Source organism: Xyrauchen texanus, chromosome 24 (genome assembly GCF_025860055.1).
Source record: "Xyrauchen texanus isolate HMW12.3.18 chromosome 24, RBS_HiC_50CHRs, whole genome shotgun sequence".
NCBI lineage: Eukaryota > Metazoa > Chordata > Actinopteri > Cypriniformes > Catostomidae > Xyrauchen > Xyrauchen texanus.
In genome coordinates, this window is record NC_068299.1 from 3,340,757 (window position 1) to 3,356,127 (window position 15,371).

At 38.2% G+C, this 15,371-nt stretch overlaps 2 protein-coding genes across 3 annotated transcripts in view; both read left to right on the plus strand.

Annotated features, from left to right (window-relative positions):
• The window catches only part of LOC127617618 (golgin subfamily A member 4-like), a 55,593-nt gene extending 45,422 nt beyond the window's left edge, over positions 1 to 10,171 (plus strand). Inside the window, 3 exon segments of the mRNA XM_052089613.1 lie at positions 5,324 to 5,421; positions 7,941 to 8,027; positions 10,026 to 10,171. Coding sequence (XP_051945573.1) covers positions 5,324 to 5,421; positions 7,941 to 8,027; positions 10,026 to 10,040 — 200 coding nt within the window. The 3' untranslated portion in view covers positions 10,041 to 10,171.
• Positions 10,172 to 12,036: 1,865 nt separating this feature from the next.
• Positions 12,037 to 15,371, plus strand: part of LOC127617575 (integrin alpha-9-like) — a 116,595-nt gene continuing 113,260 nt past the window's right edge. For both annotated transcript variants that reach the window (XM_052089554.1, XM_052089555.1), the window contains exons 1-2: positions 12,037 to 12,502; positions 15,239 to 15,366. In XM_052089554.1, coding sequence (XP_051945514.1) covers positions 12,315 to 12,502; positions 15,239 to 15,366 — 316 coding nt within the window. In that variant the 5' untranslated portion in view covers positions 12,037 to 12,314. The remainder of the gene's footprint in view (positions 12,503 to 15,238; positions 15,367 to 15,371) is intronic.

Genomic DNA, 15,371 nt, shown 5'->3' on the forward strand with positions numbered 1-15,371 from the left:
TGACATAATAAAAGGCCATTGATGTCGCACAGCACACCTTGGCTTATCCGCAATATCTCACAGGGTTCTTATCATAAATCTGTGTTGGGAGTGTGCCTTTATGATGCCTTAAAAAGCCGTTTAGCTATGCAGCTCAGTAGGTTTTGTAAATGAGCTTCTGTCTTGCTTGCATGCACAGCACAGAAGCATAATTGAGATGTGTTTGTATTACAACAGACGTTTTGCCCCATTAAAGCTGTGACTGACTTGCAGTTTGCAGAAGGAGCCGTGTTTCTATCTGGAAAGTCAATTTAACCCCTGCTGATGACACGGGGTGGCTGAATGTCCTGGAACAGACAGCTTGATAGGGTGATCTGGAATTAAAGGTGCCGCTGAAACCCAAACAATCCTTTGACCAGGAAGCATGGAGAAATGAGGGGATAATAAATAACCCAACCTGTCTGACTGACCCCGGGACAGCCCAGATTGCCCAAAAGGGACGTAACATGACCCATATCGGTCTCATCTCCAAAACAACATTATATTTTATCCATATCTAATGACTGCCTTTAAATATGTTAGCACATGCTTAAATTGTTGACAAAATCCATGAATAATGTAAAGAAAACATAAGAGTCAGACATTGGTCACCCATATAGGCTAATTTATATTTAATGGGTGAACAGGCTTAGTTTAGTTCGCCTAAAAATGTATGACGAAATGTACTAATGTTTGGTGTTAGTTTGGTGTTCGCACACATCCCAGACCATTCTTGACCTAAGAGAACCCGGCTAATCGAAGAGCATTGATGATTGGTTAAAATAATTATGGGTGTGGTTTGGATGTGACATTTTTTTATTGCTTGGCCTTAAAGGAATATTCCGGGTTCAATACAAGCTAAGCAAGTTAAGTAATCGACAGCATTTGCTGTATAATATTGATTACCACAGAAATTACTTTCTCGTGAGGCACTTACAATGGAAGTGAATGGGGGTCAGTCCGTAAACGTTAAAGTACTCACTGTTTCAAAAGCCACAAGACATCAACAATATGTGTGTTAATTTGTTTTTAGTGTGCTAAAATTACTTTAAAATTAAACCTTTTCTGTGTAAAGTTATATCCAATTTTACTTCGTTGCCATGGCGACGTAAAGCCATAAACCCTAAAATGACAGTGAAACCAACGAGGATTACAGAACTTTACTACTCAAATTATACAAGAGTTTTAACAAAATAATTAATGTAAGTGCTTTTATAAAATGATTAGCTTCACATTTCTGCCTTTAAACCCTCCAAATATTGGCCCAATTGACTTCCATTGTAAGTGCCTTTACTCATGTAATTTGATTTGACATTTTTTCACACTGCATGTTCTGTGGCAATGGTCTAAAATTATGTTTAGGTTGAGTATGCATTTCTAAAGTGTTTTTTTGGGGGTGTTTCTGAGGCAGTGTGTGTCTTCTGAAAGAGTAATTAGTGTTTATGGGAGGGCTCAGCAGTCAGAAGGTTTGACTTCATCAAATACTGGAGCTTTAATGGACAGGCCACACAGATAAACTGAAGAACAGAGAGGATACATAGATGAGATTTGTTTTTGTGTGAGTTTTTAGGGAGCTCAAACCAGATGGTTTGTTTAGTTGTATGTCTTCAAAGGAAAACATGTTGTGAATTATTTTGAAGGATATTTAGATTGTCTTATGAGGAGAGAGGATGACTAGATATCCATTCCAAAACCATTTCCATAGACACTATTTCACGGCATCATAGGTGCCCAACGTGAATTCTGGGAAGCAGTATAAAGGACCGTTCACACTCAATGCGTTGATGCTTTATTTAAATGCGTATTGAGACACCTGCTTTCTGTTCTATTTGTTGTGCTGCGTTCACCTTTTTTTTTAACACAAGAGCACATTTGGTCTGAACAGCCCTAAGTATACTACCTTCTAAGACACACTTCTACAGACTTTTTGATTAGGCAATCCCAGAGTGTTGCAACAAGCTCCGTGAAAAAAAGATGGTGAGATATGTTGATTATAAATCTAGGTATTTAATTCAATACATAAAAGAATTAAAGGGTTAGTTCACCCAAAAATTTTAATTATCTCACCATTTACTCACCCTCATGATATCCCAGGTGTGTATGACTTTCTATCTTCACCAGAACCAAAATGCAAGTGGATGGTGATCAGACCTTTTGAAGTGGCAATAATCACAGACAGTCAGCATAAACGTCATCCATATGACTCCAGCGGTTAATTTAATGCCTTCTAATGTTACACGATCACCTTTGGTGCAAAAAAGAATATTTAAGTATTTTTTACTATAATCCAACGCTTCTGGTAAGCTTCACGAGCGGTAGAGTCCAAGCAGTCTCTCATGTGACGTATTCTTATTGCCATGATACAGAAGTAATCTCATGTTCTCCTCTCGGTTGAGACATCCAGGATAAGCAAACGAACGCACCATTGTGAGTAAACAATCAGATACAAATACAGATCTAAACTAAAACCAATTAAGCTTCTTTACAGCGTTCCTCCTACTCACTTGTAAACAGCGCTGCTCTTCCATGTGTCGCACGTGCATCAGTTCTCATGTGCCAACATGATTATGTCTCACGTCCATGACCGAAAAGTAATTTAAATAAAGTACGTAAATGTTGATCTTTTTTGCTCTGAAAGCAATCGTGTTACTTTAAAAGACATAAATTTAACCGCTGGAGTCGTATCGATGACGTTTATGCTGACTGTCTGTGATTTTTGAAGCTTTAAAGGTGAGGTCACCTTACATTGCAAGCTTAGCTACATGCTTACATGCATATCACCCTATTCCAATTCTAATAAATTATAACACCACCTTGCAGGGTTTATTTTGCATTATTTTGCATCAGTCGATTGGACATTATCCTTTACTTTGTACTTAACACCCTTCGTTGATTCTTATGTATCAACCAATCAGAACCAAATAATCTTAATGTAATTTAAATAATCTCATAATTGCACAAAATGTATGTCAATATTTCTTATGTGTTTGATGTAACATTACATTCTAAGTCACTTTCATAGAGGTTTTCAGTTGGCACTCAATTTGGATTTGTCAAATCCAGTATAAAACATAAAAATACACAAAGCAATACACTGCTGTGTTTCTAATATTTGTTCACATGCATGTAGTTCTCCATAAGCAACTATTTTAGGAGAATTTAATGCAAAACTGAGTGATGGAAAAACATAAAAGTATACTAAAAGTATACAAAATCACAATCTTCCCCCAAAACATATAAACATAGGTGTAATTCCTTAAGTATGACGAAGTGAGGCGTAAAGGTTGAGCTGTGCTAAACGGTAATGTGATGTTCAGTTCCTCTCGTAGGAATTTGACAATCATGTTTTCCATGGTAATACTTTCTGTCATCAGCGGGAAAACCTGCCCACCCGTCGCTGACTTTGACACATGGTTTTAAAATAACTCAGGCTAGTTTTTGTTCATTCACAGACACAACTTCTCCTGTTACGTTTCTCCTCGCACATGCTTATCCATTAAAAAAGGGTGGAAAACGGAAAGGCCCCTACCTAGATTGAGCTTAAGCTTCTTGTGTTTAGCCACAATGCTGTCATTATACTTTTTCAGTGGCACTGTGACCTGGCACCACTAACTAGTGTGACTGGAAGTGAGGCGCGTCTATTGCATCTGATTTACGGACTGATTATTGGCATTCAGAGGTTGTGGGCGTGCGTTAAAGTGAATATGTGTATGAATGCATGCTTTTTTAATGTAACGAACTCCATATAAAGTTCTCTACACATGAATGTATCATGGCAAACATATTGATAAGATCAGCACCCAGGCAGGCAATGTATTAAATAATGAACTGTTCAGTTAAAGCAGTTAAAAATGAAAATTCTCTCATTATTTACTCACCCTCATGCCATCTTAGATGTGTATGACTTTCTTTTTTCTTTACTTAAAATTAAGATTTCTAGAAGAATATTTCATTTCTGTTGGTCCAAACAATGCAAGTAAATGGGTGCCAAAATGTTGACACTCCAAAAAGCACATAAATCCAGCATAAAATGTATCCATATGACTCCAGTGGTTTAATCAATGTCTTCAGAAGTGATATGACAGGTGTGTGTGTGTGAGAAACATCAATATATAAGTCCTTTTTTGCTTTAAATTGTTCTCCCCGCCCAGTAGGGGGCGATATGCAAGAAGAATGTGAATCACCAAATACACAAGAAGAAGAGTGTGCAAGGGGTGGTGATGGTGTAGTGGTCTAAAGCACATAACTGGTAATCTGGTTATCAGAAGGTCACTGGTTCGATCCCCACAGCCACCACCATTGTGTCCTTGAGTAAGGCACTTAACTCCAGGTTGCTCTGGGGGGGATTGTCCCTGTAATAAGAGCTCTGTAAGTCGCTTTGGATAAAAAGCGTCTGCCAAATGCATAAATGTAAATGTAAAAGTGGAGATTGACTGAGCAGGGAGGACAATTTACTGTAAAAACAGATTTAAATATTGATCTGTTTCTCACCCACACCTATCGTATCGCTTCTGAAGACATGGATTAAACCACTTGAGTCTTACGGAGTAGTTTTATGCAGACTTTATGCAGACTTTTGGCACCACTTGCATTGTATGGACCTACAGAGCTGAAATATTCTTCTAAAAATCTTCATTTTTGTTTTGCTTAAGAAAGTCATGCACATCTGTGATGGCATGAGGGTGAGTAAATGATGAGGGAATTTTTATTTTTGGATGAACTATCCCTTTAATGCCGCACTCTGAGGCATCTCCTCTATTGATTTGCATTCAAACAGGTCTCCTTACAGGTGGTTGACATATCGCAATTATATATACTATATACTTGTGCATTTCTGTGCTAGTAACAACCTTGCAACCAACCAGAACACTAAAGTAATCACATAACAATGCCCTGGCAACCACCCAAAACACCCTAGCATTGTTTCGGTGACTTTTTGCTCAGAAAAGCACAACTCGCATTTTCTGAAAATGTAAAAATGTAGTATACAAAGCACAAACTCTTGTCACTCATGCAATATATTTTTGTACATCCTGGTTGGTGTCGAGTGTATGGAGGGTAAATGAAGTTTTGTGATTCTATAAACTCATCATCTGGCTGCTCTGGTTCTAATTATGGGTCTGAAAGAGCCGCAATCTGCAGAGCTGGAGGGAAGCAGACAGCAGCCAAGCTTTTTTACAAGCTGTGCGTTCAGTTCAACGACTGTTTCCTCTTACACAGTGTTAATGTCATATATGCAGCAGCCCTACTCATTGTACGCCGTGCCAATGGCTAAGTTAAAACTGCTGTTTGTTTGTCCCTACAGATACGTCACACAACAGTGCAGACTCCTTCTCTGAACCCACTGAATTTGAGTATCTCAGAAAGGTCATATTTGAATACATGATGGGAAGAGAGACGAAGGTACATTTTGGGGTTATTTTTACTCTCTACTATGATTGCATTAGGGGAAAGACTATTCAGATCCTTCCTGTTATTATGACTTAATCATTATGTTTGTGTTGTATTATAAGAGTATATACTCTGGTCAATGCACTTAATTTATTATTGATTTGTTAATTTATTATGTATTACGGTAATTAGTAATAACAGTTTCCTTAAAGGAATGTTCCGGTTTCAATACAAGCTAAGCACGAAGGGAGTTGTGGCATAATGTTGATTACCACAAACATTATTTAGATTCGCCCCTCTTTTATTAAAATAAAGAAAGAAATGGTAAGAGCAAGGTACTTACAATGGAAGTGAATGGGGCCAGTCGATAAACTCTAAAATACATACAGTTTCAAACTATAACATTAAATGTGTTAACATGATAAAATCGCATGCAAAACTTATCTGTGTAAAGTTATAACCAATACTGTGTTAATATTGGATCTAACTGTACACAGATTAGGTTAGTAAGTGATTTAATAACACTAAAATCATGTTAACATGTATAAACTCATGTCACTTTCATTGTAAGTGCCTTACTGTAACTGCAACTTTTACTTTTTTATAAATAAATGAATTTCTTGTGGTAATCATTATCCCACAAATGCTGTTAATTGGGCTTCACTTGTATTGAACCTGGAACAGTTTTTCACAACATAACCGTGACTTTTGTAAATGGAAGGATGCAGTAAATAAGTGTGACGGGGAGTCCGGATGGAAGCCTATAAAAATATTCATTCCCATGTAAAGTCCCAATAGCTTTTTAAAATCCCACAAACATGCTATTAGTGTCCATTTACCAGGGGCTAATTAACAGCCCATTTGTCACCACCCTGAAGCCAGCGGGATTCCCCATCGTTACTAATAAACAGTCGGCCCTTATGACAACACAACAGGCCTCCCTGTCAGAGAGGATGACCTGTGGGCAACCGAGAAGCTCATTCTCATCAATGACCCAGTTGCGCCTGCCTTTTTAAGAGAGTTGCTCATTGTAAATGACTGAGCTGGTTCTGATTAGCGCCACATTTAAAAGCTGGCAGATCTATCTCGGGCTGATTATGCAGCATGCTGCAGATAATGAGCGTTTTGTCTTTGCTTGAGATGTAATTGCTCGCGGAACAGCGTGTTGCAGCAACTAGGTCTATTTTCTGTGAAATACTTTTGTTTTGGTAGAGACATGACAAGAACATGTATAGAAAGGTGGGAAAGAAATCCCCATACACAAATATCTGCTCCTCTGGTTGCTTGGCAATGTGTCTTTCCTAATAAACAGTTAACCCCACCCTACAATATGGAACTCATTTAGTTTATATAAAGACATGCATGGAAAAACTCAGTAACATTTCCCTGGATTGAAGAAATGTAATAATTGAATTGTATGCCATGTGTTTCTGGAGTTGAATGGTTGTAATACTCAAGGTGATGGAGATGTATTAGAGGGAAAATAAAGTTACGATTTACACACAAATGAATAATGCAGCATAATACAGATTTTCAATGTGTAACATTTTAATTAAAGGTCAATTTATATTGGATTTTGGCATTACTGATAACTAAGGTGGTGGAAAAAGCCAATAATTGATTAGTTAGCTGATAGTTTTAAAAATCGATTTATTAAATATGTTTTCTTTTTTAAGCAAATTGTATCTTAGTCTTTCCTTTCTACAGACATAGAGGCTATTTGAGTGCAAATTGAATGAAACACAGATGCAGTTTATTTTGCAACCACAAGATTTGGTGCAAAATGCTGGACTTTAGCCATAAACAAAATCAAAACACACTGGGACTCTTATTTTGAAATGCCTGCGCTCCCAGATCACATAAAAAAATGAAGGAATCAGGAATGCAATTAATTATGTCTCTGGACCGTAATAAGAAATATTCCTGCCAATGGAGCAAATCAAGTTTGAAGTACCACCTGTTTTCAGAGGGGGGCAGTAAGCGAAACTTCAGCATATAGGCAACATGCAACATAGCTGGACCGAGCTCAACTCCAAACGCAGGGATCTCAAGACATGGGGTGTTTCTCAATTCTAAGAATGCAAAGAACAGACTTGTGTTATTATGAAGGCCAGTCTTGCCAAGTTACCTTAGAAGATCGAACTCGGAAGGACAGGAGGACGCAGAACACGTCTATTGCGAGCATCGAGATGTGCTGCGATCTTCCTGTTGCGCAATTTATCATAACAGCACATTTGGCATATCACACCAATGAAAGCATTAATATCATCGCACCAGTGAGGGGGTTGTGAACTATCACTGATAATCTCTGCCGAAAATCAATAGTTTCAAAAGTATGTATCGTCACTGATTAATCGGCAAAACCGATATATCGGTCGACCTCTAGTTCTCATAAATAGCGCACTCAGAACACCTTAGCAACCGCATAGCAACACCCTATTATAGAGGCGGAGAGTTTTGCACAGGCACACACCACACATATCTAGTCTAAAAACATAATTTCTATTTTAATTTCTTATTTTTTTTTACAGACAATGGCCAAAGTTATAACATCCATGCTGAAGTTTCCACCTGACCAGGCGCAGAAGGTTCTAGAGCACGAGGATTCCCACGTCATGGTGAGTGCAGTATTTGTGTAGCTCTATGACTATGTTCACACAGGCAGGAAAAAAACTGATTTTTTTGGCCAATCTGACTCAAATCCATTTAGGTTTTTGTAATCTATATAGGACAAAAAATCGTTTTTATTACAGACCTGATTCAAACCAAATTCGTAGGTGGTTTAGAATCCGATTCAATGCGTCTCATGCTGCGTTATAGAAGAAGTCGGAGGTGGGAATATCCGAGTTGACATTTCCCACCTCCAACCCCAGTGCGTTCAATCACACGTCACAGTCACATGAACACATGCCAAATGCATAAAAACATGCAAAGCCTTCCAGATGCTAGCTAGCTAGCTATCTAGTAGCTATTTAGTAGCTATTCAAAATAGGTATAAACGTAGGCATTGATTGATACACAAACAATTCCTCTAAATATCCTCTTGTACATTTATTCTGCAGTGAAAATACTTAAAAGTTTGTTTTAATGCTTCACAAAACCCAGCTTCGGTTTATGCGCGGAGGTCACGCCATATTGGTCAAATGATGCGACTCATTTAAGTCGGGGTTCATCTACCCCGGGATTATCACTTCTGAATGGAACGCACCCATTATGTAAGGGCAGACAAAGCAGTGAAGATCTTTTAGAATAATTCAGATGTTGGCTTTACGATAACTAGGGTTGGGATCTGAGAACTGGTTCTTGTTCAGAATTCGTCCTTATTCTTCATGACTTTCTCCATCGTGCAATTTTCCACCGATGCGGCTGGAACACCATCCTGAAATACTCTGACAGTGTTTCCAGCAGCGCATCTCTGCAGCAGCGCTGCCCTCTACTGACTCTACAGCGTAAAACACACAGTGTCGGCTCTTTTGATTCGACAGAATCATACACGCTTCAGGTATAGTTCGATTCGTGACAGAATTATTCAAAGGAGCCGGTTCTTTTAAATCTACATCACGAAACATACAGCGCTTCCATTTATAGTCCAGTATACAAGTGATCGTATGCTGATGTGCAAGTTATAAATGTCCAACTCGAAATTAAATAAGAACTGTTGAATTCTCACAAGCCTGAAGCACAACATTAGGCTACAAAACACAGTCTAAACTGTCTCTGGAACAGTTTTCTAAGCGTAACACCCTGTCTACACCGGGAACGTCCATTAACGCGCCGCAACGGCTTGAAGCTGTTTACATTAGACGCATCGAAACGAATGCCTTAAACCATTTATTTGTCTTGTTGCGAGCAGTAGCAGTGGAATGGGGCATTTGTTTACTGTTGGTGCGATGCACCTCAACGTAGGCTTCCAGTGTAGACAGCGTCATTGATTATAATGGGATCTATTTGCTTTTGACTCTAAATGCCGCTCATGTCCGGTGTAGACCGTGTGTAACCCTTAAAAGAATCTCAGTAACTGCCGTGCTTCACATGCCTCTCCATATGTCACAAACCAGTTTAAACAGGTATACCTGTTGCAAGTATTGATGTTCTGTCTCCATGTGTAACTCCTCACGGTAAGGTAATGCTCTCAGATGGAGGAGACCACATGCATAATGAAGCACAAATTTTCTACTTATCAAATACTTTACAGTTTGTTATGAAGTTCCCACGATGCTTACCGTGTTACCTTTCAAATGTTCCTTTAAATTGATAAAATTTCTTTATTTCAGCAATCTGAATTCCTGACGTTTATTATGAGCCGTCTACTCATTTGCTACTTATTTGCTTCTTGTAAAAGTACTCTCTCAGGAAATCATGTTGCTGTAACAACCGTTTCCTGCTATTAGATGGAATGCAGTGTTTGCAATGTGTAATCTAGTCGTATATTAGGTATGTGTTGATTATGATCATTATCAAATTAATGAGGCATTTATTAAGATGTCATTGAGGACACGTCATGTGAATTACAGTTGTTGCAGTCGTAGAATTTGGTTTGGAATTTTAATACGTGTGCCTGCAGCTCATAGTTTAAGTAAGTGAGCTTCTGTTCGCCATCTGTGTATGTTCTGCAGCCTTGGCTCCGGTGAGGTGGAACCAGAACCGTGCCTGAACGACCTGACGCAATGACTGATTCTGCTGCTGCTACTGCTGCTGAGAGGCAACTGACGTGAAAGAGGCCCTGTCTATTGATCTACTTAGTGTCGATCACTACTGTATGTGTGAGTGAGTGAGTGTGTGAGTGTGTGTGTGTGTGTGTGAGTGAGTGAGTGAGCGAGTGAGTGAGCGAGTGAGTGAGTGAGTGAGTGAGTGAGTGAGTGAGTGAGTGAGTGAGTGTGTGAGTGTGTGAGTGAGTGAGTGAGTGAGTGTGTGAGTGAGTGAGTGGGTGAGTGTGTGTGTGAGTGAGTGAGTGAGTGTGTGAGTGTGTGAGTGTGTGTGAGTGAGTGAGTGTGTGTGTGAGTGTGTGTGTGAGTGTGTGAGTGGGTGACTGTGTGAGTGAGTGAGTGAGTGGGTGAGTGAGTGAGTGGGTGAGTGGGTGAGTGAGTGTGTGAGTGAGTGAGTGTGTGTGTGAGTGAGTGTGTGAGTGTGTGAGTGAGTGTGTGAGTGGGTGACTGTGTGAGTGGGTGAGTGGGTGAGTGAGTGAGTGAGTGGGTGAGTGAGTGAGTGTGTGAGTGAGTGTGTGAGTGAGTGAGTGTGTGAGTGTGTGTGTGAGTGAGTGTGTGAGTGAGTGAGTGAGTGAGTGTGTGAGTGTGTGAGTGTGTGAGTGAGTGAGTGAGTGTGTGTGTGAGTGTGTGTGTGAGTGTGTGAGTGGGTGACTGTGTGAGTGAGTGAGTGGGTGAGTGAGTGAGTGGGTGAGTGAGTGAGTGGGTGAGTGGGTGAGTGTGTGAGTGTGTGAGTGAGTGAGTGTGTGTGTGAGTGAGTGTGTGAGTGTGTGAGTGAGTGTGTGAGTGAGTGTGTGAGTGTGTGAGTGGGTGACTGTGTGAGTGGGTGAGTGGGTGAGTGAGTGGGTGAGTGTGGTGAGTGTGTGAGTGAGTGAGTGAGTGTGTGAGTGTGTGAGTGTGTGTGTGAGTGAGTGAGTGAGTGTGTGAGTGGGTGAGTGTGTGTGTGAGTGAGTGAGTGGGTGAGTGGGTGAGTGTGTGGGTGAGTGGGTGAGTGAGTGGGTGAGTGAGTGTGTGAGTGAGTGTGTGAGTGTGTGAGTGAGTGAGTGAGTGAGTGAGTGTGTGAGTGTGTGAGTGAGTGAGTGTGTGAGTGTGTGAGTGAGTGTGTGAGTGTGTGAGTGAGTGAGTGAGTGAGTGAGTGAGTGATGTGTTTGTACGGTTACTGGTACAAGGGAACTAGGTTGTTAGCTTAAGAAATCAAGAGAAAATGCAATTAATATTATTTAATTTAGTAGCTGAAAATAATGAATTATTTGGACTTTTCTTGCTTTTTTTTCATTTATTTTTAGGGTAGACCATTTTTTATTTATTTTTTGCTACATTTGTATGATTTAAAGACTTGTGCAATAAGTTTGATTGTAAGTTTCAGTTTGATTGAATCTATTTTCTCTGAAATATTTTGTTTGTATTCCTCATTTTCTCTGTTTTATGGTAACATTAAATTACCCTTTAACTATCTGCACAGCTTATGTACAATATAAAGTCATGGTTTCATAGTATGCTGATTTGTTTACTATGTACTATGTGTGTTTTTTTTTAATTAACTTACTGTATTTTTTGACTCATAATCACGCTTGTAAATAATCATTGATGGGAAATAAGGCCATAAGTCTCTGTAATAGGGCACTTTGCAGTCGTAATTACATTTTAAGACTAAACAAATAAAGTTTTATTTACACTACATTCAAGTTTATCCGTATTCATGTATGTATGCATGTCGTGTGGTATTTACATGTCATAGTACTACCATGTTGTGCTATATTACGTATTAAATTAGATTATTGTCATCAATGTATTATCAGACCATCCCTCCCCCTACTGTTTAGAATTCGTCGTGGGGCCCCCTGGACCTGTTGGCCCCTCGAATTGTTAACACCTTACTGATCTGATGCAATACTGATGTCTCTCGACAGGTGTCGCCAGTGGTCGCGGCGCTGCGCTCTCCGCTGCTGTACTATGAAATTTGAAGCTCGTGCACGAGCGCAGCGCACTTAATGCCAAGAAACTCAAAGACGCAACAGATTCACCAGCACAAGAGAGGAGCTATGCAATGAGACCGCTATTCTAGCTCACACCTTTCATTCACTGCCTTAGATATAGTTTGCATGCGTTTAACACCCAATTTAAGAAATAAAAGTTGTTTAAATTAAGTTTTTAGATTAATTTTAAGACAGAGTTTCCCTGAGATTGACTCCAGCACTGAGGATGCACAACAGAATGACGGAACTTGCTCTGCGGAAAATACGCGCTTTGGATATTTTCGTAGGTTTGTCCTTTGTTTCTTGGGCTTATTCTTTCAACATTGACTTGGAACATCCCGTGGTGTTCCGAGGACCAGAGGCGACGTTTTTTGGATATTCAGTTCTGGAGCATGTCCATGACAACACACGCTGGTGAGTACATGATAGAAACTGGAATTCATTCAGGTGGTAGTGTCATATTTATTTGTTGTTACAAAATTATAAAAGATGTTTTTTTGTTATGTGTGTGTGTGCATTGTATTTCAGAGATTCATGCTTAAATCTATTATTGCTTTATCGTCAAGTGTGTTGCATTGAGTTATTTAATAAAAACTAATACTCATATAGAAATATAGAAAAATATATAGAACAAATAAATAATTATGATTATTACCAAGCAATCATTACGAGTATTTTCTATTGCTAAAAGATTGATGTTGATATTGAAAAAATAAACACTTTCATAAAAAAATAAAACTTTCAGTTTTCCAACTTATACCCCTCTAACATCTAATTTATTATGCGTTGTTTATTTATTTGATTTTGTTTACCCTGGTTTTGTGTTGTCACTGGTATTACTTTGGCATAAAGGTATTTAAGCACTTGAGTCACAGTAAAAAAATAAATGTACTAATGCTATTAGATTAGATTACAACAGAGATTGTTTAGCAGAGATCGGCCACTTCTATTCAAATGAATGGGAGAAATTGGAACGCCCAACCAAGAAACTCTGAGCACTCAACGGTTTACTCCTTACAATTTAAAGAGCCAATCACCTTTTAGATAGACATTGCCTGTCAATCAACTCTTGAATGCACATGCGCATTAGCTATACAAGACCAGGAAAATTGCGTTTTATTTTTAAGCGTAATATGTAGTAAAGAATCACAATTTATGATACCAGTATTGCCAGATTTTATTGCTGATTTTAAATATGTTCTTTGATCATAATCTTGACCAACCATTTTTGAGATTTTTGACTTTCCCCATTCAAGTAGATAGGAGCTGCAATGGCATGACTGGAAATAGCCTCCCAAGAGCGTACCAAAGATGGCCGACTGACTGACTTGTTAGAAATACTTAGATTACAATGACGCGTCGTTTTAAGTCAACTTCTGTGTAACTGAATGTTTAGGTTTGAGACTCAATCTGCTGAGGTTTGTATCACACAAACCAAATTGTCTTTTGGCGGTCAACTAACTGAAAGACGTTAAATAAAATAAACAAAGTTTTTTTTAATCATATTTACATCGATCTTCAATCAAATTATGAATACATTCTTGTGTCGATACTGAACCTAACGGATAGCGCTCGAGCGGTCTGTTGTTGCTATGGTTACCTCCTCAGGCGAACACATGAACATCTATTTGACGCCAGATGAAAATTTGAGCGCTAACTTATATTTTACTCTTTTTAAGTGAAAGATTACACATTTTTCGTGTATGTACTTCTGTATGTAATGAAAATATATATGTTATTTTTGAGGCGCAATCATGGAGAATCGTTTCGCATGACACATTTTATTTTGCCGCCCTTACCAAACATCAACTCTAACAGACTTTTAAAACAAACAAAAAACCTTGTTGGTTAGTCTTTTCGAAAATAGTATTACACATAAAATACATGATGTAAATATTGAATATTGCTCAGTTCTTAATAATGTATATACACAGTAACATGAGTAGGCCTACTGTAAAGTCGTATGTTTCCTCACTGTTAGAACGTGACGCTTGCCATTACATTTAGCAATTTTTTGTAATCTCTCTAAAAATTACTTTTTCATTGAAGAAAGTAAAGTAAGGGATTACTCTTAATTTTAGTAATGTAATTACAGTTACTTATGATGTAATTGCTTTAAATAATGTATAGACTATAGAACAATTCTATACATGAATTTAAAATCGAAATTTTACATCTAATGTTTAAATTTGTGTTTTCTAATTTAACGCAGGCCAGTTCATGAAAAATTTAATTGATTTTATATTATTTATTTGAAAGAATTGAAAGAACAGTTTCATGTCTATCCTTGTATTTTTCATCTGGTCAAGGTTGATAAGGTTTTTAGAAGTAATAAGTAATTTTGTTACTTTTTAGAAAGAGTAATCAGTACAGTAATCTAATTACAATGTAGAATATGTAATTAGTAGTTAGTAATTTAGAGTAATTTACCCAACACTGCTTGTGACTTTATGCAGATGTTTAGCTTTTCTTCCAAGGTCTGGCCTAAATTGTAAGAGGAAAACTCGGACCAGTGCCAAAAACATTGCCTTTCCATCATGAAAGAATTGATGTATTTACATCACTGAGTTAGAGAGCCAAGTATGACGATATGACAATGCAAAATTACTTCCAGCCCTAATTCACTTATTAAGCATCCTTACTATCCTTGCATAGCACTTAAAGTACAGACTTCCAAAGAGTTATTAGTTATTAAACAAAATTAGTTTTGTTTTCACTTATTTACATCACATAACTCTTTTTAATATATTGCCCAGTGTCTCATAACATGCAACTAAACCTTGTCCAGAAGTTATTTAGCAGAGTTTCATAATCAGCATCTTGGAAATCAGGACTTTCTTAGTTTGCATTATTCAAGACCAATATTTGTAACGGAACATTTTGTTAACTTTAATTATAAACGTTATTAAGCTAATTAAATTAGAAATGTTGAACTTTTTCCATATGATGACCCCATGGCATATAGAAACGAATGATCTGTTAAGCTTTAGACAATGCGATAATGTTGACAATGATAATGTAAATGGATGTTATTACTGAGTGGTACCCAAATATTTGATATACATCAACAGAAGATCCATTGTTATCTTAGAGATCCGATAGTGAGTGTGTATTGCATATGGTGACCATGTGTTCTCCTAATGATTTCAGGATTGTGGTTGGGGCTCCCAGAGCAAACTCATCTTTCAGCAGTTCGGTTCAGTCACCCGGAGCCGTGTACAAGTGTCGGATCCGCAAAAACCCAGAGCTGCGCTGTACTGAGATGGACCTCGGAAGAGGTGTG